The sequence below is a fragment of the Staurois parvus genome, unplaced genomic scaffold (genome assembly GCF_062004578.1).
Source record: "Staurois parvus isolate SC_StPar_1 unplaced genomic scaffold, SC_StPar_1.0 ptg000562l, whole genome shotgun sequence".
NCBI classification, from domain to species: Eukaryota; Metazoa; Chordata; class Amphibia; order Anura; family Ranidae; genus Staurois; species Staurois parvus.
This window is the reverse complement of record NW_028318358.1, coordinates 984609-1007255: the sequence shown is the minus strand read 5'-3', so window position 1 is coordinate 1007255 and position 22647 is coordinate 984609. Positions and strand designations below refer to the sequence as shown.

The window sequence follows — 22647 nt, the reverse complement described above, 5'->3', positions numbered from 1 at the left end:
GATCAGCCGTTATGCACACAGTGAGCATCTTGAAAAGGACCTAGACCTCCCTGCTACTCTCTCTACAGCAGATGTTCCCATGAATCTAATTACAGAATGTACATATAGGTGCTACGCCCAGAGATAATCCCCATGGAGGTGGAAGGTAGGTGCTCTGGCTGTGTCACTCCCCAGCACAGATGCAAATGAATAATGAGGATTGGTATAGTCGACACTTGTCTTCCCGAATAATAAACTTTATTGAGCGAGTAAAATGTACATATAAAATGGCTTATGCATATCGTCAAGCACATTTTACTCGCTCAATAAAGTTTATTATTCGGGAAGACGCGTGCAGGCTATACCAATCCTCATTATACAGAAGGTTCATACCCTTATAAGAATATGATGGTTCTTTTTAAAATGATATTTCATTGTCAAAGTGCCATTTCATTTTATGGTGCCAATATGCAATTAGGTTATTTATAGTGATTTTAAGTTAGCAATCAGTCAGCTGCTCAGTGGCAAGCAGCCAGCTGCTCTTCCAATCTTTAATTTACTAAAAATCTTACATTCTTACATGTATGGTTTATAAATACAATTGTGCCAAATATGTTGTTACTGATGTTCTTCAACTCAGGCCCAGGCACTACTAATATTTTAATAGTCTCCACATTGATGACTGACCTGGTGAAAGAATACAAATGGCCATCAAGAGGACATGTTCTTCTTCATGTAGGTTCAGTTTCTTCAGCCCCACCTGGAATTTTACCAGAGGCTCCAGGAGCTCCATGTTATGACCAGCTACAAATGACAAAAGCTTCCATAAATGACAGAGCTGCAATAATGGCGTATTGCCCACCATACTATTTATTTTTTTATTACAGGTACTTATATAGCGCTGTCAATTTATGCAGTGCTTTACATATATATTGTACATTCACATCACTACAGTTTTACTCGAGAGTGCGCTGGTTTCTAGAAAACCAAATAAAAGATGTACTGGTGCACATTCTTCTTTTAGTTTAGTGATTTAATATAATTATAGATCCCTTTGTTTTTCAATGTTTCATTTTTTTTCTTGTTGGTTCTCCCATCAAACATAGTTATTGCAAAACAATAACAGATATCCTAGTAAATACACAGTGCAATGGACACAAAGGTTTTGAAGAAGTCTGTGTCTGCTTACAGATGAATAAAAGAATTTCCCAACATGCACACATTAATCTGGCCTTAAATATAGTCTGGCTGTTCAAAGTTGAAAGAAGTGGATATTTAAAGACTGAAATGATAAGTAACATCTGATATTTTGTGGTCAATGAAGTTCAGAGGACAAATATGTATACTTATTTACCAAAACAGTCACTGATCAATACGGTTTTCCAAAAGTTGCAAATATAAATTCAACACAAATCCTTTTATTTTACTCTGTGCACTCCCATCATATGAAGATTTCAAATAATAGTCCACCATCCCTTCATAGTTAAACCAAGATTACATAGATTTCAGTGATAAGCAAATGTTGATCCTGTAGGAAGTTTTGTAAACAAATAGCCTCCTGTGTTCTCTGCCTGTGTTGCACTCTCATCACTTACCCTGTTCCCAGCTATCTCTGTGGACTGCAACCCCCCCCCCCCCCCCAAATATCTTATGGTGATGAAAATGGGGAAGGTGTTGTGTCATAGGGTATCAAGGCTGCTATAGATACAGTACAGTGAGTGAGTGCAGAGAGGAAGCGTGTTACTGGCAGGATCACAAGGTGAAACTAAAAGTATAAAAAAAAAAAAAAAACCAATGCAGTCATAACATTTAACTGGTAAGCTGAAATATATTAAATTTTTGTTCAAGGGTTTAGATGTGCTTTGAGGTACAATTTGGAATGGTATACAGTGAAGGAAATAAGTATTTGATCCCTTGCTGATTTTGAATGTTTGCCCACTCACAAAGAAATGATCAGTCTAAAAATCAAATGGTAGGTGTATTGTAACACTGAGAGACAGAATAGCAACAAAAAATTCTAAAGAAATGCATGGCCAACAAATGATGCACTGATTTGCGTGTTCATGAGGGAAATAAGTATTTGATCCCCTTCACAAAACATGACTTAGTACTTGGTGGCAAATCCCTTGTTGGCAATCACAGAGATCAGACGTTTCCTGTAGTTGGCCACCAGGTTTGCACACATCACAGGAGGGATTTTGGCCCACTCCTCTTGGTAGATCCTTTCAAGTCATAAAGGTTTGGTGGCTGACGTTTGGCAACTCGAACTTTCAGCTCCCTCCACAGATTATCAATCGGATTAAGGTGTGGAGACTGGCTAGGCCACTGCAGGACCTTAATGTTCTTCTTGAGCCACTCCTTTGTTGCCTTGGTCGTGTGTTTTGGGTCATTGTCATGCTGGAACACCCATCCACGACCCATTTTCAATGCCCTGGCTGGGGGAAGAAGATTCTCACCCAAGATTTGACGGTACATTGTCCCGTCCATCGTCCCTTTGATGGGGTGCAGTTGTCCTGTCCCCTTAGCAGAAAAACACCCCCAAAGCAGAATGTTTTCACCACCATGTTTGACAGTTGGGATGGTGTTCCTGGGGTCATAGGCAGCATTCCTCCTCCTCCAAACATGGCGAGTTGAGTTGATCCCAAAGAACTCAATTTTGGTCTCATCTGACCACAACACTTTAAACCAGCCCTCCTCTGCATCATTCAGATGTTCAGTTGCAAACTTCAGACAGGCCTGGACATGTGCTTTGTTGAGCAGAGGGACCTTGCAGGCACTGCAGGATTTCAATCCTTGTCGGTGTAGGGTGTTACCAATTGTTTTCCTGGTGACTGTGGCCCCAGCTGCCTGGAGATCATTGACAAGATCCTCACGTGTAGTTCTGGGATTATTCCTCACTGTTCTCATGATCATTAACACTCCACGAGGTGAGATCTTGCATGGTGCACTAGACCTAGGGAGACTGACAGTTGTTTTGTATTTCTTCCAATTGCGAATGATTACACCAACTGTTGTAGCCCAGTCCAGCCTTGTGTAGGTCTACAATCATGTTCCTGACATCCTTGGACAGCTCTTTGGTATTTGCCATGGTGCAGAGTTTGGAATCTGATTGTGTGATTGCTCCTGTGGACTGGTGTCTTTTATACAGGTAACAAAATGAGATTAGCAGCACTCCCTTTAAGAGACTGCTTCTAATTTCAACTTGTTACCTGTATGAAAGACATCTGGTAGCCAGAAATCCTGCTGAATGATAGGGGATCAAATACGTACTTCCCTCATTAACATGCAAATCAGTGCATAATTTGTTAGACGTGCATTTCTTTTGAATCTTGTGTTGCTATTCTGTCTCTCAGTGTTACAATACACCTACCATTCGATTTTTAGATTGATCATTTCTTTGTGAGTGGGCACACATTCAAAATCAGCAAGGGATCAAATACTTATTTCCTTCACTGTATATTGTAGTAACTAATTTTTCTCTTACAATTTCTGACTACGATTGTTTTTATTATATGTTAATTATGTGGATTGTACATTAGGTAGCTTGTGGGGGCAATACTTTGCAGCCTCAATGCAGAAAAAATAATACATGTACGTTTTTTTTCCTGCAAAAATATGTGCATGTTTTATTTTTTCCTCAAAGGCAAACTTAGCCTTTAATTGTTAATATAGACAAAATTTTAAACGTGTGTGGGCACAAAATGATGAACTATATTCCATCAAGCTCAACTAGGCCTATCAAGTCATTAATGACAAGCTAGTTGGACACTTGGCATATATGCGTTAAATGAATCACTGAACAAATAGTGCTTAGAGTACTAGGTGGCTGCCCAACATATGTTTGCAGCCCTTATCGGTAGACTGTGTGTTCTTCATATCTTCTGAACGAACAATTAACTGCAACAGAATAAATTACCTGACTAATAATTGTCTGGTCAGCACCATTAGACTACTGCAGAGTCTACAAAGGCAATCCTAGTAACAGAGGCAATAATTTCAAGCTATCCAAGTTATTAGCAGCTTTACAGAGCTCCTGCAGAGCACCTGCCATTTACATGCAGCAATGAAAGTACAACTGTGTCAATATAATAAATTATCACATAATCTCACTTTAACAGGACTCTTTATTGGTAATCACTCAAGCAACATATAGGACTTGGTTAAAAACTGATCCATGGTTTTGACAGTTACACCATACCAAAACAAAAAAATTATAAACAGTATAACAGCTTACAGTACTTAGTATGTTGTTGTTTAAGACCATTTCATTTATTTTCCTTTGGGCCTAAAGGTTTTACATAAATTAATAAAAGCCGACCATTGTAAGCACCATTGTCAATAGTAAACAGTTTGTCTTAGCCCTCTAAGAGCCAGTTCACATATATGTGGATTGGATGCGGTTTGAATGGCATCCAATCCACATAACGTGCAAAATAACATTGTTTCCTATGGTGCCTTTTCATATATCTGGTTCACTGGCAGTGCGGATTGAAAAAGAGTCCTGTCCGATTTCTCAGCAGTGCGGTTCAGCTCAGGTGCGGATTACAGGTGCATTGACTTTTTTGGGAACCGCTTTTGAATCGCACATCTCATAAGTTTGTGAACACGATTTCAGGTTGGTTTTCTCCCCTGATCCTGATGAAAACCTGACTTGAACCACTGAACTACCACCATGTCAATTAGCTGTGAAAATGGAGCTTCAATTCGCACCGCACATGTGTGAATTCACACTCATTGTTTCTTTGGACAGCTTGGTCTGTAAAAGTAAGTTGAAATATTGGACAAATCGCCAAGTGAAAAAAAGAAAACGAATGCAGCCACCACATCTAATAATAGGGAACCTGCAATGCAATACACACTGCTTTAAGTATATAGGAAAATGAATCAATAAGTTAAGGAAAACAAACTAGTTTTGGATGAAGTATACTATGCACACAGGATATTATTTGGTGTCACTTTAATTTAAAGATCCAGCTTCATGAGGTTCCTCAAGCAATCATCTCCTTTCACTCTAAGTACAGGTGAATGAAAGATTGCTGAACATACAGTAAGGATATAGAAAATGCTTTAAGTGTAAATATGCAACAGCCTGCTCCATCATTGTCCAAACAAAAATGAGAGGATACTTGTGGAAGAGAGAACTCATCAAAAGAATGGCAATGCAGGCTGGGAAATACCCTTTACAAACTGATTTTACCTTGTGTCACATCATCAACTTTGTACTTAAAGTCTTCACTGCCACATGTCCAGGACATATCATCCAGGGAGAATGACTGGTTAGATCGCAGCATTATAACTTCGATAACGGATGATTTTAACAAGGCAATCTGGTCCTCTGCAGTGAGGTCACTACATTTCAAAACAAAACACATTACTACTATTACCTTTGCTTTGGTCAACAAACATCGGGTATTCAGAAATTAGGTGGTTGCTACGTGCTCCTGCCAATTTCAAATGGATCTGGGAAAGTTCAGGCTGTCTATGGTATCCCACAAACCTTACGCAACCCATAGGGAAGAAGTGTGTGTGTGTGTGTGTGTGTGCGCGCGTGTGTGTGCGTATAGGGGGGGGGTTGAACATTTCTGGCCGGCAGGATATAATGATTACTGCTAGTGGCTATAGTCGCTGGCAATAATCACATGCAGAAAAATCACACAGGCTGGCTGTATCCAAGTTGACCGATGATTCAACTTGGGTGAAATCAGCCTACCCATGGATTGAAATTCGTCCGGTCCCTACTGCACCAGATGAATTTCAGTCCATGTATAGCCGGCTTTAACCAGCATCAATGAGACTGCTTGGCTGCTTCTCTGATTAATGCTCTCCTTGCCCAGCTTGTCAGTTTAGGTGGACAGCCATGTCTTGGTAGGCTTGCAGTTGTCCCATACTCTTTCCAATTACGTGAATTCTAAAAGCGATTGACTCCACTAGATTTTAGTTAGGGGTATCAGAGTAAAGGGGGCTGAATACAAATGCATGCCACACTTTTCAGATATTTGTAAAAAATATTGAAAACCATTTATCGATTTCCTTCCACTTGACAATTATGTGCCACTTTGTGTTGGTCTATCACATACAATCCCAATGCAATACATTTACGTTTTTGGTTGTAACATGACAAAATGTGGAAAATTTCAAGGGGTATGAATACTTTTTCAAGGCAATGTAAATGGTATCTGCAATATCAAAAGGGTAAGAAGGAAAGTTTCAATAAAAAATATAATGAACCGTAAATACCCCTGCAATTTTTCACCTTCAGTATGGCATCACCACCACAGGGATAAGTTAGAAAACAGGATTGCTGAACATTACTGACATTTAAAGTGGAATTCAAGGCTGAAACTACATTTAAAACTGCTCCCACTGCCTAACACCTATACTATCTATCCTGTAGAAGGAAGATGCTTATACTTAGCTACTCTCCGGGACCTGCATTCCAGTCATGTGATCGCCTACCAGGGGCTATCTTCAGGGTACAGTAGGGACAGCCGACAACAGATGCCCCTATGGCAGGCATTTCATCAGTTGTCCGTGCTCTCTCCTCTTTCCTGAATCTGGCTGCTGGGGAGATCATGTAACTGGACTAAAGCGCCCTGAGAATAGGTACGTATGCACATCTTTCTTCTACAGGGTAGTCGGTAAAAGTGTTAGAAGAGGGGTGTAAGCAGTTTTAAGATTAGTTCGTTCTAGCCTTGAATTCCACTTTTAATGCAACCCCAGCCTTGTCCCTGCCAATTCCTACCTCCAAGACTCCTGGGTCACAGGGGAGGGTTACAGTCTGTGCCTGCTACAGCAGCAAATACTTCAGTTTTCACCATTCTCTGTAGTATTTTCTGGGTTATCCTTAAGTCCCCACACAAATACAACATAGATTAGTTTTAATGCACTCTATCTGTTAATGTTTGCTAAATGCTTAAATATAAAAAAGCACCATTGCTTTAATTATTTGTTGCTCTTACCGGAATCCAGGTATCATCTTGGCAAACCCAATGACTTTCTGTATGCTGTAGCTGACCAGATCTGCAAGGTGTGGGAGCATTGTCAGGTCATTGGCACTCCCAGGGGAACTAGCACTGTTGTAGTCACCGAATAAGGAGCTTGAAAAAAAGCAATGCTCTGAGGGTTCTGCAAAGAAATAATGTACATATAATAAAAACTGGAATATCAGTAATTGTTAAAATAAATGGTATTTCACACAGAAAAGCTGCACACAAGCGATGTGCAAACAATCACCGATCAAGAGCCAGAAAGACAGTTTTCAGCGTTGTGCTGGTAGTAAAGCACTACTGACAGAGGGTAACAAAGTAATACAATGCTCAGGGACCAGTCAGTCCAATCTGACATTAACATGCAGGTCCCAAAAATTGTTCTGGCAGCTTTATGTTTTCATTTTTGGGTAAAATACTGGTCTTCTGTAAGAGCTTTGATACCTGCCTCTTAGGCGAAGTTCACACTAGCTCTGTTAGCAGACCTTTCGGAAGCGTTTTTAACGCTTCTCAAACGCCTATGAAAATTCTATATGGCAGCAAAATTCTACACATGGCAGCACAGTGCTGTTCACACTGAAGCGTTAATGTCACAGCAAAATTGACGCCTCATGTCCAGTCAGGAGGAGTTGAAGCCTCCCATTCAAGTCTATGGTGACGCTCCTCAAACGCCTGACAGGCATTTGCAGGCATTAAGCTTCATTATAAGCGTATGTGGTGCGGTTTTAACGCTTGGCAAACGCTTATCAAACGCCTCAAAAACGCGCATAGGGCGCTTGGGGAGCATTTAAAATGCTTCTCAAATGCCTGTCTAATGCTATAGGGGCGTTTGGTAAGAGTTAGAAATTAGTCAAGTGTGAATGAGCCCTTAGGATGCTTCTAGTTTTGAAGTATTATAAATTCATTTGCTGCTATATGTTTTTTTTGCATTCTCACTAGTTTAGTTAAATGCATTTATGAAAATGCTGGTCTTAAAGGATAAGTTCACCTTTCATAATAGGTTTCATGCTACATCCATATTTAGGACATTTTATGAATACACCGGCCCCCACTCCCTGTGCTTTGACAGCTAGCGGGGGATCTTCTCCCCTGCTAGCTCTCAGATTGAAAAAAAAAAATCCGGCCACACGGGGTATGTCTCGTAACGGCAAGCAGATATAAGACAGATCTGCTGAAGACCTGAATGGCACCAGTTATCTGCTGATGGTTGGTGCATTGGTTTAAAGGCTCCCGCAACAAAATATAATAAATGTAATTTTTTTACCAGCAAAAAAAAGTGCATTTATTATTTTTAAAGCAAAAGGTGAACTTACCCTTCAAGCAAGGAGTAGTTCTGAACTAGTTAATACTCAGACAGCATTAGGCTTTGTACTTTTGGTAGCTTTTGCTTTGTGATTTGCATGTAAAACAAGTACAGGAAAGAAGGTTGCAAGGATTCACAATGTGTAGCATTGCAGTGCAGTACAATTCCAAAGCAACTTTACATTCCACTTATGTTAAAATTTTGATCAATATTGTTAGCCTTTGATGCTATTTGAACAATGTATATTGTACTCATTTAATGATTAACAAATAAAAATAGTATAAGAGTATAAACAGAGGATACATGCGTGTCTTGCATTCAATTTTTTTTATGCAGCTTGTGTCCCAGACCCTTACAATCTCAGGCTCTGCCAATCTTGTAAAATCACGATCAATCACATAAATGAGCATTACAAACTTATCACTGCAGATGGAGAAAAACATCAGCTCTCCTAAGTGATTGCAAACAGTGGTGGAATGAGAGTTTTGCTCTGACGGGTGGAAAGGCAGATCACCTTCTACAATATGGTTGGGTATGTGATAGTGGCAACATATTAAAAAATCTGAACATCCTATTTAATATAAACTTTTTTTAAAATCTATTTTGCTCCTCACATTCAGCAACCTGCTTTATTAACCGCTTCCCAACCGCCCTATAGCAGATATACTACTACTGGGCAGCAGGGGTGTGCGCAAAACCACGTATGCATACATGATTTTGCATCTCCAGGTAGAGGGTGCACCCGAAGTGTGTGCGCATCCTACCCGCACCGCCATTCACGGTCGTCAATCACTGGGTCCCGGCCAGTGATTACTCGCCAGCACCCGGTGATTCACGAGCATCTCTGAGGGGGAAGAGAACTGTTTGTAAACAAAACAGTTCTCCCTGTCAGCTCGTGCACACTGCTTTGGATGACTGTGCACTGCACAGCCATGTAAAGCAGTGTGTTTACAGTGAAGCACATGGACACAACTTACAGTAAAGCAGCACACAGTTAACCCTTTGATCGCCCCTCATGTTAACCCCTTCCTGGCCAGTGCCATTAGTACAGTGTCAGTGCTTTTTTTTTCTTTAGCACTGATCACTATATTGGTGTCACTGGGGATGTCAGTGACACCAAGTCAGTTCCCCCCAGTGTCAGAGTGCCCACCACAGTTCCGCTATAATTCACTGATCACCGCCATTACTAGTAAAACTAAAAAAAATCCCAGTATATATTCCACCATTTGTAAATGCTATAACTTTTACGTAAACCAATTAATTTACACGTATTGGGATTTTGTTTTAGCAAAAACATGTAGCAGAATACATTTTGACCTAAATTTATGACAAAATTAGATTTTTTAATTTTTTTTACTGGACATGTTTAATAGCAAAAAGTAAAAAATATTGTTTTTTGTCTCTAAATTGTCAGTCTTTTTTTTTTGTATAGCACAAAAAATAAAAACTGCACAGGCGATCAAATACCACCTAAAGAAAGCTCAATTCGTGGGGAAAAAAAAAGGACATAAATTTCATTTGAGTGCAGCGTTGCATGACTGCGCAATTGTCAGTTAAAGTAACGCAGCACCGTAATGCAGGAAAAGGGCCTGGTCAGGAAGGGGGGTAAATCCTCAAGAGGGCAAGGGGTTAAAGTGATTGTAAACCTTTCTATTTTTTTTTTAGTAACAAACATGTTTTTCTTACCCTTCTCAGCCCCGCCCAAACTCCCTTGTCACAGGATTTGATTGACAGAAGCGGGAGGCAATGGCTCCAGCTGCTATCAATCTGCCCTGTTAGAAGGGAGAGAGCAGAGCGAGTGACGCCGCTCTTGAGCACAGTGCTTAATGGAGATCAGGCTCAGGTAAGTATAAGTGGGAATGGTGGGCTGGGGGGGAGCTGCACACAGAAGGTTTTTTTTTACCAGAGAATGCATTGGGGTATAAAATACCTTAAGCCTTTAGAACCATTTTAAAACAACTTTGTCTCTTCCCTAAAAGCCAGAAAAAAATAGAAAGCATTGCTCCTGAAATAAAAGAAGAGTAGAATTACTTCTATGGTGGGCAGAGAGTTCTAATTCCAGTGTCTTCAAATCGGGGACACCCTCCAGCAAAACTTGTAAATTTCTGAGAGTGTTGAAGGCCTGCACCCTCTTTGCATGCTGTGGTCCCTCCTGACAGTGCTTACAGCCCTTAACAGTGACGTGGAGACTGGAAAGAGGAACCACAGCCCACACCAAGGGATGCAGACAACACTTCTGGTAGTGTGAAATGCTAAAATATTTTTTTTTCAGGTATTTCGCCTTTTGCTGTTAGCCTCACAGTACAGTGTTATACAATGTCATAGTAAATTAACAGCCGCAGTCCTCAGCACAAGCTTCTTCACCCAGACTACAATTACACAGAATGTAGTGCTTTTTTCCCCTATGAGATTGTGTAGAAGAGGGGATGGGTCAATTCCCAACACCCAGGTCTCAGATTACACTCAGCTCTCTCCTCTTTGATGTAATGTAGGATCCCTGCCCCCTGAAGCTCAGAACTGCTGTGTAAACTGGCTGTAGAGAAGAAATAGCTACAGATAAACAACTACAACTCCTGTGAGAGAATTTGTTTCATCTCTGTATCACCTGAGGCAAGTCACTTCAGTGGTTATAAGGAAGGGTTTACAACTACTTTAAGGCTGTTAGTTGTCAGGGGAATTGTGACACAAAAGCAAAAAAAAATCTGCTTTTCTCAGGTAGGGCCTCAGGCTTGTTGAGTTAGAATTGGATCCTGAAACCAGAGTTAAAATTGGTTCCTGCTCCGGTGCAAAGGAAGCAGGGTGAATGTTCATCTCAAGTTTATCTGAGGCTTCCTTTCACCTGGTTTCTGCCATAGCTACAAGGGAGGGTATTCCCCTGTGCGGTGTTCACAAAGTAGGGTGAGAAATATACGGTAAACATATCCGAAAGAGGTATGTAGCAAAACAGGTGTTGACATCCCTGTAACAAACCCTTGTGGAGAAAGGCTTAGATTAAGCTCTACGTGGTTGAATTTTAGCACCAACTTGAAAAGGTTACACTGTGAAGTGAATGCATTACAAACATAGCCTTAGTTTTCAGCGCAACGGTCAGAGATACGGGGTGACCCTGGAGTATGTATAAAGTCTAGGCTTCATCTGTCATGGTGGGTCTACACCCGAAGGGGTCATCATGGACTGGGTTTCACAAGGATAGTCCACAGCTCTGACCCTGCTTAACACCCTGTGACTGACAACACACACAGCACTAATTGCAAAGGTGAGTGCCCATGCAGGATCCAGTGCCCGAAGCAACATTATAAGCCACCCAGACAGCATGGGGTTTTACTGCGGTTGATCCGGATGCACTGCTTCTATTTATATTACACACCAATGACTAAACAGCTTAAAGTGTTACTAAACCTACAACAGTAAACTCAGTCTACAAAATAAAATAAATATAAGTATGATGCAGCACAATCTTATAAAAAATATATAAAAATGTGATGCTCTATGTGAATTGATACCACAACTTTGGTGCTGCAAATGTCGATAAAATTCAAAACATGCTATAACTTTTAGATCACAATCTCGAGATACAGACTCAAATAGAGTAAAACACAATATATATATATATATATATATATATATAAATATTATTAATAAAACTCATATATTAGTGCATAATTCATATATCAAGTATAGTGTATAAAGTGTCTCCCACTACCAACATTCTGTGATATATAAATAAAAAAATAGAAAGAAAACCGTACTAAAAAAAAAAAAAAAAAAACTATAAATAAATGTACATTAATATAATGTTCACATAATTCATCAGCAATACGTGTGCAGGCAAAAAATCCGTGCTGAATCAATCCTCGATCCCAAAAGACATCACGACTGTGATATCACTGAATTGTGCTCCACTGTGTGTACAAAATGTCTGCTCACCTTCATTCAAGACCCATATTCTTATATGCATCAAATACGCTTTATTAGTATAGCCCCCACATGATGAACAATGCTCTCAATCCATATACAATAAACATGCAGCGCTAGAAATGTAATAAGCGCATAAAACATAAATCATACGTGAGTAGGTCAAACTCTTTCTAATAAAATATAAATGACCGTATGGTGGTTATATCATAGTCTATAGCAGCAATCAAAGCACATCAGAATGAATAAAATAGGTAAATAAACGCACTAAGGCGTTTTCCAAACAGAGTTGTGGTAAACGTCCCAAGTTGGCGTTTAAAGGTGCATAAAGTGAAGCAAAATTCAATTAAAGTACTGTAAGTATCAATAGTTTCAAGTGTGGAGACTAATTCCCTCCTCTGTCTTCTCTAAATGGGAAGCCTCCTATGTGTTGTCTGGCATACTGAGCTTCAAGAAAATGGCCTCGAATAGACGGGAACGACGATAGCGGATGGTACTGCGCATGTACACTATATAAGAAATGTCATGAGGAGAGGCACTCTTCCTTTGATAACGTGCAGGCGCACAAAACATGTTCGGAAGCTGCCTCATAAAGTGACGTATATATGATTTATATTTTTTATGCTCTTATTACGTTTCTAATGCTGCATGTTTATTGTATATGTTTTTTAGAAGGTTTTAGAGGTTTTTACCTTTCATGTTAGCAGCTCCCCTTATTCCACATCCAGCGCTCGTTTTTGATTTTATTTTATTCTAATGCTCTCAATCCACTTGAAAACTCAATAGATGTTCCAAGAGAGAAAATGAAAAAGGGCAGTCCATAGTGTAATACCGAAAACCGTATTTGTTATATAAAAAGTATGCCATGCACATGTAAAATCCTCAATACAGGCTCATCTGCATTCCAAAGGAAAGGAAACCACCTTCCAGTCTCAGCCTTGACCAGAAGTCTCTCGGCTCCATCCACTGCGATGTGTCTCAGATCATGTGACTTCCTCAGGGTAAGTCATGTGATCTGTGACACAACGCATATACTGTGGAGTGTCATACAGCTGGTTGATAGCAGCATTCTTCCCAACATCATTTAGATTTAATCTCCCAATTTTTGGCAGCGCATGAGTCCAGTCTGAATATGCAGTAAATCATGCTTGTTATACTCACTGTGGAACCTAAGGGATTAATCCTCCACATTGTGTAAAAAGGATGTTTGATTCTGGTGTTCGCACCCACCCACTCACTGATGGGAGAGTGGAGCCTAGGAAGCATGGCAGGGCACATGGGGAGTGTGAAAATGATCTGGAGGCTGCACAACTATTGGATCATTTCCACCTGACAGTCAGCCTGTCAGATTTACACACACTCAATTAGATGCTTCCTGTAAGTTCTTATTTACAAAAGGTGATGTCTGTCTGTATACAGCGTATGGCTTTCTCTTTGACTGTGCCTCAGAAAACAGAAATTGTGAGCTTGCCTGTGCAATGAGTTCCCATTGCTGCCTGTGCCCTCGGCCACCTCCTGTTGAATCACCTCTCGCTGCCAGGCTACAGCCACGTCTTCCGCCCTCCTCTGGGGAGTAAGTTATAATCACTCAGTGAAAGAATACCCCCGCCAGTGAAAGCCTGTAACAGGGATGTTGAATTGATATCGCCCGAGACATGTAGTTCCGGGTGCCAGGCAGGTAGTTTTTTTTTATCCTTCAGCCCTACTGCAGGCAAGTAGCAGAGCTCACCTGTCAGCCTCTGCTCCCCCTCCTGCCCACTGTCTCCCGGGCTTCGCTTGTCCATCTGCAGGCCCAGGACCGGCTCACCACTGTCGGCTAGAGGGGAGGTAGGAGATGGACACATCTGCTCCCCTCTCCTTCTTGTCCTGACCCGGAAGTGATGTTATGATGTCACTTCCAGGTCCCCGTTCAAAGATTTCCTGGCCATCGAGGCCGGGAAAGAATGTAATGCAGTGCGATGTGCACTACATTACATTCAGGGGAGGAATCCATGGTGTTTTAGACTCTGGATGACTCAATAAAGAGAACCTGTCACCACAAATCAACACATTTGTAAAACCTCAAAGTTATACCCAAGCACATAACGTCCCCCCCAAAAAAATTGAGGCCCCCCACATATACACACGTACAAACGTAAAAGCACACGCTGGGGTGCCTACGCATGAAAATGTCAATTGCGATACACGTTACATATCAACGCACACGCCAGAATGAGAGCAGTAATTCAAGCACCAGACCTCCTCCGTAACAGTATATTGATGACCTATAAGGGACTTTAAAAATGTCACCTATAGAAAATACGGGGTACTGAAGTTTGTCGCCATTTCCCAAGTGCACGCAAATTTAAGTTTTGACATGTCGGATATCTATTTACTCAGTGCCACCTCATCTTTTAGATTTTACAAAAAATAGGGTAATGTATTCCGTTTTTTGTGCCCTAAAATTAACTTACTTGCATTTTTTACTGAAATTTTGCAGTAATATCATGTGACATAAAAATTTGAATTAAAATTTACGGAGGTCTGGTCAGCAAAATTTACTTCCAGCAGAGGTACGAATCTCGTTAGCAATATAAAACATCACAGTCCCCCCAGGTACATTATGATCTTTAGCGTACCTTTCACACTGTAGTCCCCTCTTCAAAGAAGTCCCACAGTGTCCTCTTTTCCATTCACATCACTGCCCCTCTTTACATCACAGTGCCCCTTAACAAAACACAGCACATCTAGCGGCCCTATCACAACACAGCGCCCCTATCACAACACAGCGCCCCTATCACAACACAGTTCCCCTAACAACACAGCAAATTGTTGTTTTCTGTCTTTTTGCTGGATTGGTAAGGAAAGAAAAGAGAGGCGCCTTCTAAGTGCAGTATTAAAAAGGTTTTTAATAAGCCACAAATGTAAAAACTCACAATAATGTGATAAAAAAGCCCATCAGTAAGGTAAACTGTATAGCCCTCATCCGTGTCCTGCAGGGATCAATACGGTATGTTAATGGCCACCGTAGGTGGTGGAAGTGTTCCCAGAAAGCTGTAGGTGGTCACGAGTCCCAGGCACCGTCGCCCAAACCTGAACTGGAATTGTCTGTAACCAGCGTGAGCCGCAAGCCGGGAGGACGTGACATCACACAGGAAGATGTTCGGCAATCAGAAAGCAAGGCTACAAGCTTGGAGCGGACTGCTCCTTCTAGAGGCCTAAAGATGAATTGCCTGACGTGTTCTATTTATAGGGACAAGAACTAAACCACTTTGGGCCCACTCACTACATTTCTTAGCCTTAAGGGCATGTATAGGTGCAACTGTGCCTTAGGTGCCCTTTTGTCACACATGGGCAGAAAGACTTTGTAGTCAAAGGTAAGACACACCATCAAAGATTTTTACAACTGCTCATCTGATTATGTAGTGTATTCTCTCATGTGCCCTTGAGGTCAGTTTTATGTAGGTAGAACCATTAGAACCCTGAGAAAGCGTTTTGGTGAACACAGACGCCTCATTGAGGATGGTAACGACCAACATAGTGTTCCTAGACACTTTCCCAATGCACATCAGGGATCTACTCTGTAGGTCTGTCAGTCAGGGTCATAGAATCCATCTCCAGGGCTCTCCCCATGGCCGAACGTTTTAAATGTGTATGCCAACGAGAGACCTTCTGGATTTACACGCTAGGGACCCTCACTCCAGGGGACCTCAATGAGAAAATAGAGATCCACACCTTATTATAAATTTTGTAATATATAGGTACTGGGTTCCATATTATCCTTAACCTTACCCAACGGTCTCATAAATACCAATGTTTTTTAAAGAAAATCTTGTAAACAAACCGAATTTGTTAATTTTTAATGTTCTGAAGTTGTTATTTTAAGTACTTACCCTTTTCCTTTTTTTCCCCTCTCCCCTCCCCTTTCCTTTTTCTTCCCCCCTCCTTTTCCCTTCTTCTTTTTTCCCCCCTTCCTTTGCCTACTTATCTAATTATTCAGTACTCCTTATGGTGCAATATATATATATATATATATATATACACATATATATTTTTCATTAATCTTTATTGTTTTTATATGGTCCACTGGGCTCTGCAGTCCTCTGGACGTTCTTGGCCCTATAAATAGAACAAAACATATCAGGCAATTTATCCTTAGGCCTCGAGCAGGAGCAGTCAGCTCCAAGCGCGTAGCCTTGCTTTCTCCTCTCTGATTGCCGAACTTCCTCCTGTGTGACGTCACATCCGCCTGGCTTGCGGTTCACGCTGGTTACAGGTACTTCCGGTCCAGCAAAGAGACAGCCCATCCAGCAAAGTCAGCCAGTCCAGCAAAGAGGCAGCTGGTCCAGCAGAAAAAGCCCCATCCACCGCTGCTACAGAGCTGCAACAGTGTGCCGGTGGGTGAAGGAGAGCGGCTGCCATTGTCCCTTAAGTGCAGCGGCTGGCCGAGGAGGTGTCCCTGTGTCAGCAGCACTTCCTGCTTGTCATCTGGAGCCATCACTGCCACTCCTCCTGTTGGCCCAGCTTTAGGCATAGTCATACAGCGGGAGCTGAGCAGCGGCCGTGGTCTGTATTAGCCATGTCCAGACCGCGGTCACCGCTTACCTCCCGCTGTGTGGCCTGGTCATCTTAAGCCCAGCGGCCCAGTGTGCCCTATGGCCAGCCCGGGCCTGGGCCCAAGGGAGGGTAGCATGGCTGCGGTCTGGACAGGGCTGTCCCTCGATCCGGTTCCGGACCACGGTCCGCCATTTAGTGACCACTGCTCTAGGGTGCCTGCTTTAGGAAAATATATAATGTTTAGGGGTTTTGTGTAATCTTCGGTCCTAAATGTATTTTTTAATCGTGCAAAAAATGCAAAAAAAAGGATAAAGGATAAGCCGGACAACTCCCCTTTCCTGACAAGCACCCAATCGGTGCTCATTACACTACAAGGTTTTTTCCCTCTCTGCTAGTCACCGGGTGCAGTGCTGGAGAGAGGCAGGGAGGGGAGGAGGAGTTAAACAGCACAATGTTAAAAATATTAAATGTTTAAGTCGCTATAAAGCCCCTTTTGATTTTTAAAGCCCCAGAAATTCCTAAAAGCGCCTCAGATTTAAATACGGTTTTGGTTCAAATGTATTTAATTTTTTATCTGGACAAGTAGATTGTCATGAGGGAAAAGTAGATTGGGGCACCGATTTAGTCCCTGGACAAGTAGTTTTTCCAAAAATGTCCACACCCATGTGAGCAGCTGCGGCTAGCTGCCAATGAACAGCATTACAAAATGCAGCGCAGCTGTAGCTGTGTCTCTAGTGAACTGATGGGGCCCAGAGAAGACATAATTAATGTTACAGCAGGGAAAACTATACCACCGTATTCACAGCTCTTGCCGCGCCCTAGCCGGCTACCTAGTTTGCATAGTAGTAGCTCCAGCCCTGGTTATAAGAGGTTCAAGGATTGTGTCCTCAAAAGCTTTGCCAGTGTCCATCAACCTGAAGGTATGAGCCTATAACCCAGGGTCTATGAACACTTTGTCTGTACCCTGTACTGTATAATCAAGATATGAAGGTTGTTAGTATAATGTTTATTGGAATGCATCAGTATTCAGTGTATTAATTGCATTTATATTTTCCCATTTTTACATGCATTTAAAGCTGGCCAGCAACAGAAGCAACAGCAGTTTAAAAGGTGTTTCTTGTTAGCAACTTTAGCAGTGTTCTAGCTTGTGCCAACCCCCGTCACTGGAATTTTGAATGGATAGCTTCTTCTGCATGTAAATATATTGAAAAAAGCATGTAAAATAAGTTTAGATAGATATCAGACGAAAACGTTTTTCACATTTTTTCTTACTTGGTTGCATCTTAGTGCTGCTGATTTCCTCCAGCTTCTTTACAGAAACTTAGGGGTTTATTTACTAAAGCTGGAGAGTCCAAAATCAGACTCCCTTCTGCATAGAAACCAATCAGCTTCTAACCTCAGCTTGTTCAATGAAGCTTTGGCAATGAAACCTGGAAGCCGATTGGTTTCTATGCAGAAGGGAGTCTGATTTTGGACTCTCCAGCTTTAGTAAATAAACCCCTTAATGTCTACAAACGGTCATGGACAGGCTTCCTAAGGGTCAAAGCAGTGTATACTGTATATACTCTGCACAGCCACTTATATTCTCCATTGGAAGCCTGTGTACGGGGTATTAAAGATTACATGACATTTTAGTGAATGTAAATATTGTGATAAAGTTATGAGTATTAAAACTATACAGTTATCAGAATTGAAATATTTTTGGTGACAGTGATTCTTAAAATAAGTCAGGCTGATCGTGTAGGGAGCTGAAATCATTCTATTTGTTTGTGGAGTATGAGAAATATACAGGTTGGCTGCAAATGTCTCAGACACCACTAAAGAAAAAAAAAAAAAACACTATTCCTGATCATTTACAAAGACATGTACAAGTTCATAGAGTTCAGCTCTGTAATATGTTGATGAACAAAAAATCCCTTTAATTTGCATAAGTATTATTTTCATTGTCTGTGTCAATCGAATAAATATTCAATATATGGCAAAACATACAGGACACTTTTGAAAAATGTATAAAACACACAGTCAGCTTTACCTGCAGTGTCCTCATTAATTTTAATGAATTTGCTGTGTGCCTACTGTTTGTTAATGAAAAAAAAAAGAGCAAACAAAAAAAGCCCAATGAGACTCTGACATATCTCTCTCTGCACCAAGTGAATAATGTGCTCAAATCGCATACAGTCATTTGAAAGCACATTACAGCACTCTTGCTGTAAACAGCTCCATAGCTGATCATGAACAGAATTTTGAATGCCATTTCCTGGGCACTGAAATGCACAAGAGTTTCAGTGTTCACATGCCGTACACCTCTGCATTTTCTGTATTTAATTTGCTTTAACAGTCTCCCAACTGGAGTCCCCATATCACAAATCTGTAAACTTCTTATACCATCTTGAGTGCCAAAATTCAGGAAGAGAAAAATGAATTCCTGTGATTTTAGACATAGCTACCATCCAAACGTGTTGTGGACACTGGAGGGTAAGATGTTTAGTGGAAAGGGAGAGCATAAAGGTAGGACATCACAAGTAAATGTAGGACACTCAATATAATAAGCAGGCCGTCAACACAGAAACATGCTAAATTGTTTATAATGGTGGCACCACCCTGCTTATAGCTTGTAGATCAACAATTTTGCTGATAACTTCAGAAGCAAAACAAATAGTGTGTGTGTGTGTGTGTGTGTGTGTGTGTGTGTGTGTGTGTGTGTGTGTGTGTGTGTGTGTGTGTGTGTGTGTGTGTGTGTGTGTGTGTGTGTGTGTGTGTGTGTGTGTGTGTGTGTGTGTGTGTGTGTGTGTGTGTGTGTGTGTGTGTGTGTGTGTGTGTGTGTGTGTGTGTGTGTATCTACACACACTTCAAAAACTAAACTATATGTAGACCATGTGCTTTGTTAGCCATTTTTGTAGGAGACGGGTTTAATGAAACACATTACAAATATTGAATGAATTTAGATGTTCATATTTTTACCTGGAGATGAACTAAAGGGATCTGAGTCTGAGGAAAAACTCTGTGTTTGAACAGATGAGGATCTTGTAATTCTTCTTGTTGGAGTTTCTCTGACTGGAGGCTGCAAAATGAAAACAGAATGTTCTAATAGTCATATGAATGTGCCATTATAGAATAAATTATTCAGATGTGCACAGATGTTCTGTGCATCCCTGTGCAGGCAGTTCCATTCATGTCAATTGAGACTCAGCGGCTGCACGGACACAGTCACTGCTCCTAATATGACAGCCTAACGAACATCTGTCTTAATACATGTTTACTGAAATTACTTTAATCTTTAAAGTGTAACTAAACCTACAGTAGTAAAATCAGTCTGTATATGCAGTAAAGCATGCTTGTTATACTCACTGTTGAACCGAAGGGGTTAATCCTCTGCATTTTGTAAAAAGCCGGTTTGATCCTGAGTTCTATGATCCTCCCCCTCTTATCTCCTGATAAGACATATTGTGTGGAGCCACTTTGCACATACTCAGTTTGGTGTATTATTAGAGAGGATTTTTTTTTTTGGGGGGGGAGAGTGCATGTGATCAGCACAGGGCCATCCAGCACTGTCCAGAAAGAGGTCAGGGGTTCTGCATCCTTCTAGAGCAAAATTTTAAGCAAATATAGATGGCAATCAGGATACCATTGGGCATCATTGGATGTGTCGTCACTCTACACGTCCATCCCCCACAGAGTAGGTTTGTCTGCCCTTCAACACTTTTTATCATCAGATGCCCACATGAACTCCGTTCAGGCTAATTTTATTATTGATTGCACGGAATTCTGTTTACAACATAATTATTTTACCTTTTTAAATCAGTTTTACTTGCAAATAAACGGCACAGCTATGGGGGCAAATTTTGCTCCATGTTACGCTAATCTAACTATGGGCCTCTGGGAGAAAGAATTTATATGGTCAAACAACCCCTTTGCCCAACATATTGTCTTCTTTGGAAGATATATTGATGATATTATTTTAATCTGGGATGGTGCTCTTGACACGTTTTTACCTTTCGTACTGCATTGTAATTCCAACAAGTTTGGTTTATCATTCACTCACGTGTTTGATCCTATTAGTATAATTTTTTTAGACTTAGTTTTATCATTTGAGGGTGACACTATTCATACCACAAATCACACCAAACCCACCAGTGGTAACTCATATCTTCACTATTCAAGCTGTCACCACCCGGCATGGAAAAACAACATTCCGAGTGGCCAATTCCAGCGACTTAAAAGAAATTGTTCTAAACTCAATGATTATAAGGAATTGGGCGCCGAATTGTCTGCCAAATTCTGTGAAAAAGGTTACCCCCCTACACTCATTAATGAGGCTTTCACCAAACATGGCAAAAACTCAGCCACTACAAAAACACGTGCCCATGACCAGTCAAACTCCGTTAGGTTTGTAACTGGTTATAATACGGCATATCGCAAGATTACCAAGATTATACGAAAACATTGGCACATTTTGCAACTTGATCCCCGTCTGGCACCCAGTCTTCCATCTGCTCCCCAGGTCACATTCAGAAAAGCCCGTACACTCAAAAATATTCTAGCTCCCAGTAAACTGTCCATGTCCTCTCAAAACAAACAGGACATTTGTTCCTTTTTCGATAACAGAGTTGGTATTTACAAATGTAAAAAGAAAGGTTGCTTGACATGCCAATTTATCACCCATGGTAAATCAGAAATTACTGATCCGAAAGGGATCTCTTATGACATTCGACATTTTATTACTTGTGCCACAGATCATGTGGTTTATGTGCTCACATGTCCCTGTAAATTGATATATGTGGGCCGCACAATACGTCCTCTACGTAAACGCATTGGAGAACATAGAAGGCTCATAAAAGATGGATGTGACAAATACAGTGTCCCTAGGCATTTTCTTTGCCATCACAACAAGAATTTTAGTGTCCTAGAAGTGATGGCCATAGAACACATTCCCAAAGGAACCCTTACTGACAATGAGAGGTTAGCCCTCCTATGTAAAAGGGAAACCTTTTGGATCTATAAATTTGGATCTATGGTACCGAATGGCCTTAATGAGGACCTTGAAGTACATAGTATCATCTAAGTGGTAACTTAGGGTTCTCCATATATTTTATAATAAAACACACATCACTATTATTACATGATTATTATCTTTGATATTTTATACATTATTTTTCATATTTTATATATCCAATACCACTCTGTTTATTCGGTCCATAAGAGTAATTACTGAAATGTATTTATAATTTTTTTTTTTTTTTTTTTCCTGTTTATTACCACATGTATGTATGTATATATATATATATCTATATTTTTTTTTTTTAATGTATATGTATGTATATATATATATATGTGTGTGTATATTTTATTTTTTCATTATATTGTTTTATTATATATACCTATGCAAGTTTGTTTTATAAAATATGTATGTAGTTTTATTATATTTATGAATATTATTAGCACCAATATAATGATAATTTTCCTATTCACTATTATAGATATGAATAGGATTATTGACAATCTTTCCCACCATTCCTGTGTTTTATTGCGGTCAGCAATGTTTTTGAGATGTGAACTCATCCAGCTGGCTAATGAAGCTTCATTAAGCAGCCTTCCCCCCCCCCCCCCCCCCCCCATTTTTTTTTTTTTTTTTTTTTTTTTTTTTTCCCCCTTGATAATCTTGCACATGCCATTTTGACACAATTAAGCCCAAAAGGTTTATAATATGGTCATATTTAGGTTTTAATCACACTTTGTTCCTGTCCTTATAATGTGTTTTCATATTTCAATTGCAATCTGATCCTGTTGTGAGACGAGCCGTCTGCTCTTGATTATCCCCTTGGTTGTTAAGCCGGCCCCTTCTGCCGTGCAGGTCTCCTATAAAATGGCCGATTGCTGGACTTTTCACAGACTTGACAAAGCGCATGCGCGCGAAACATGTTGTCCCAG

General features: G+C 40.6%; 1 protein-coding gene across 1 annotated transcript in view; it reads right to left on the bottom strand.

Moving 5' to 3' along the window:
• The window catches only part of VDR (vitamin D receptor), a 205275-nt gene that overhangs the window by 9780 nt on the left and 172848 nt on the right, over window positions 1–22647 (bottom strand). Inside the window, exons 5-8 of the mRNA XM_089691376.1 lie at window positions 19681–19780; window positions 6939–7104; window positions 5177–5328; window positions 667–783 (exon numbers count right to left, since the gene is read on the bottom strand). Coding sequence (XP_089547502.1) covers window positions 667–783; window positions 5177–5328; window positions 6939–7104; window positions 19681–19780 — 535 coding nt within the window. The remainder of the gene's footprint in view (window positions 1–666; window positions 784–5176; window positions 5329–6938; window positions 7105–19680; window positions 19781–22647) is intronic.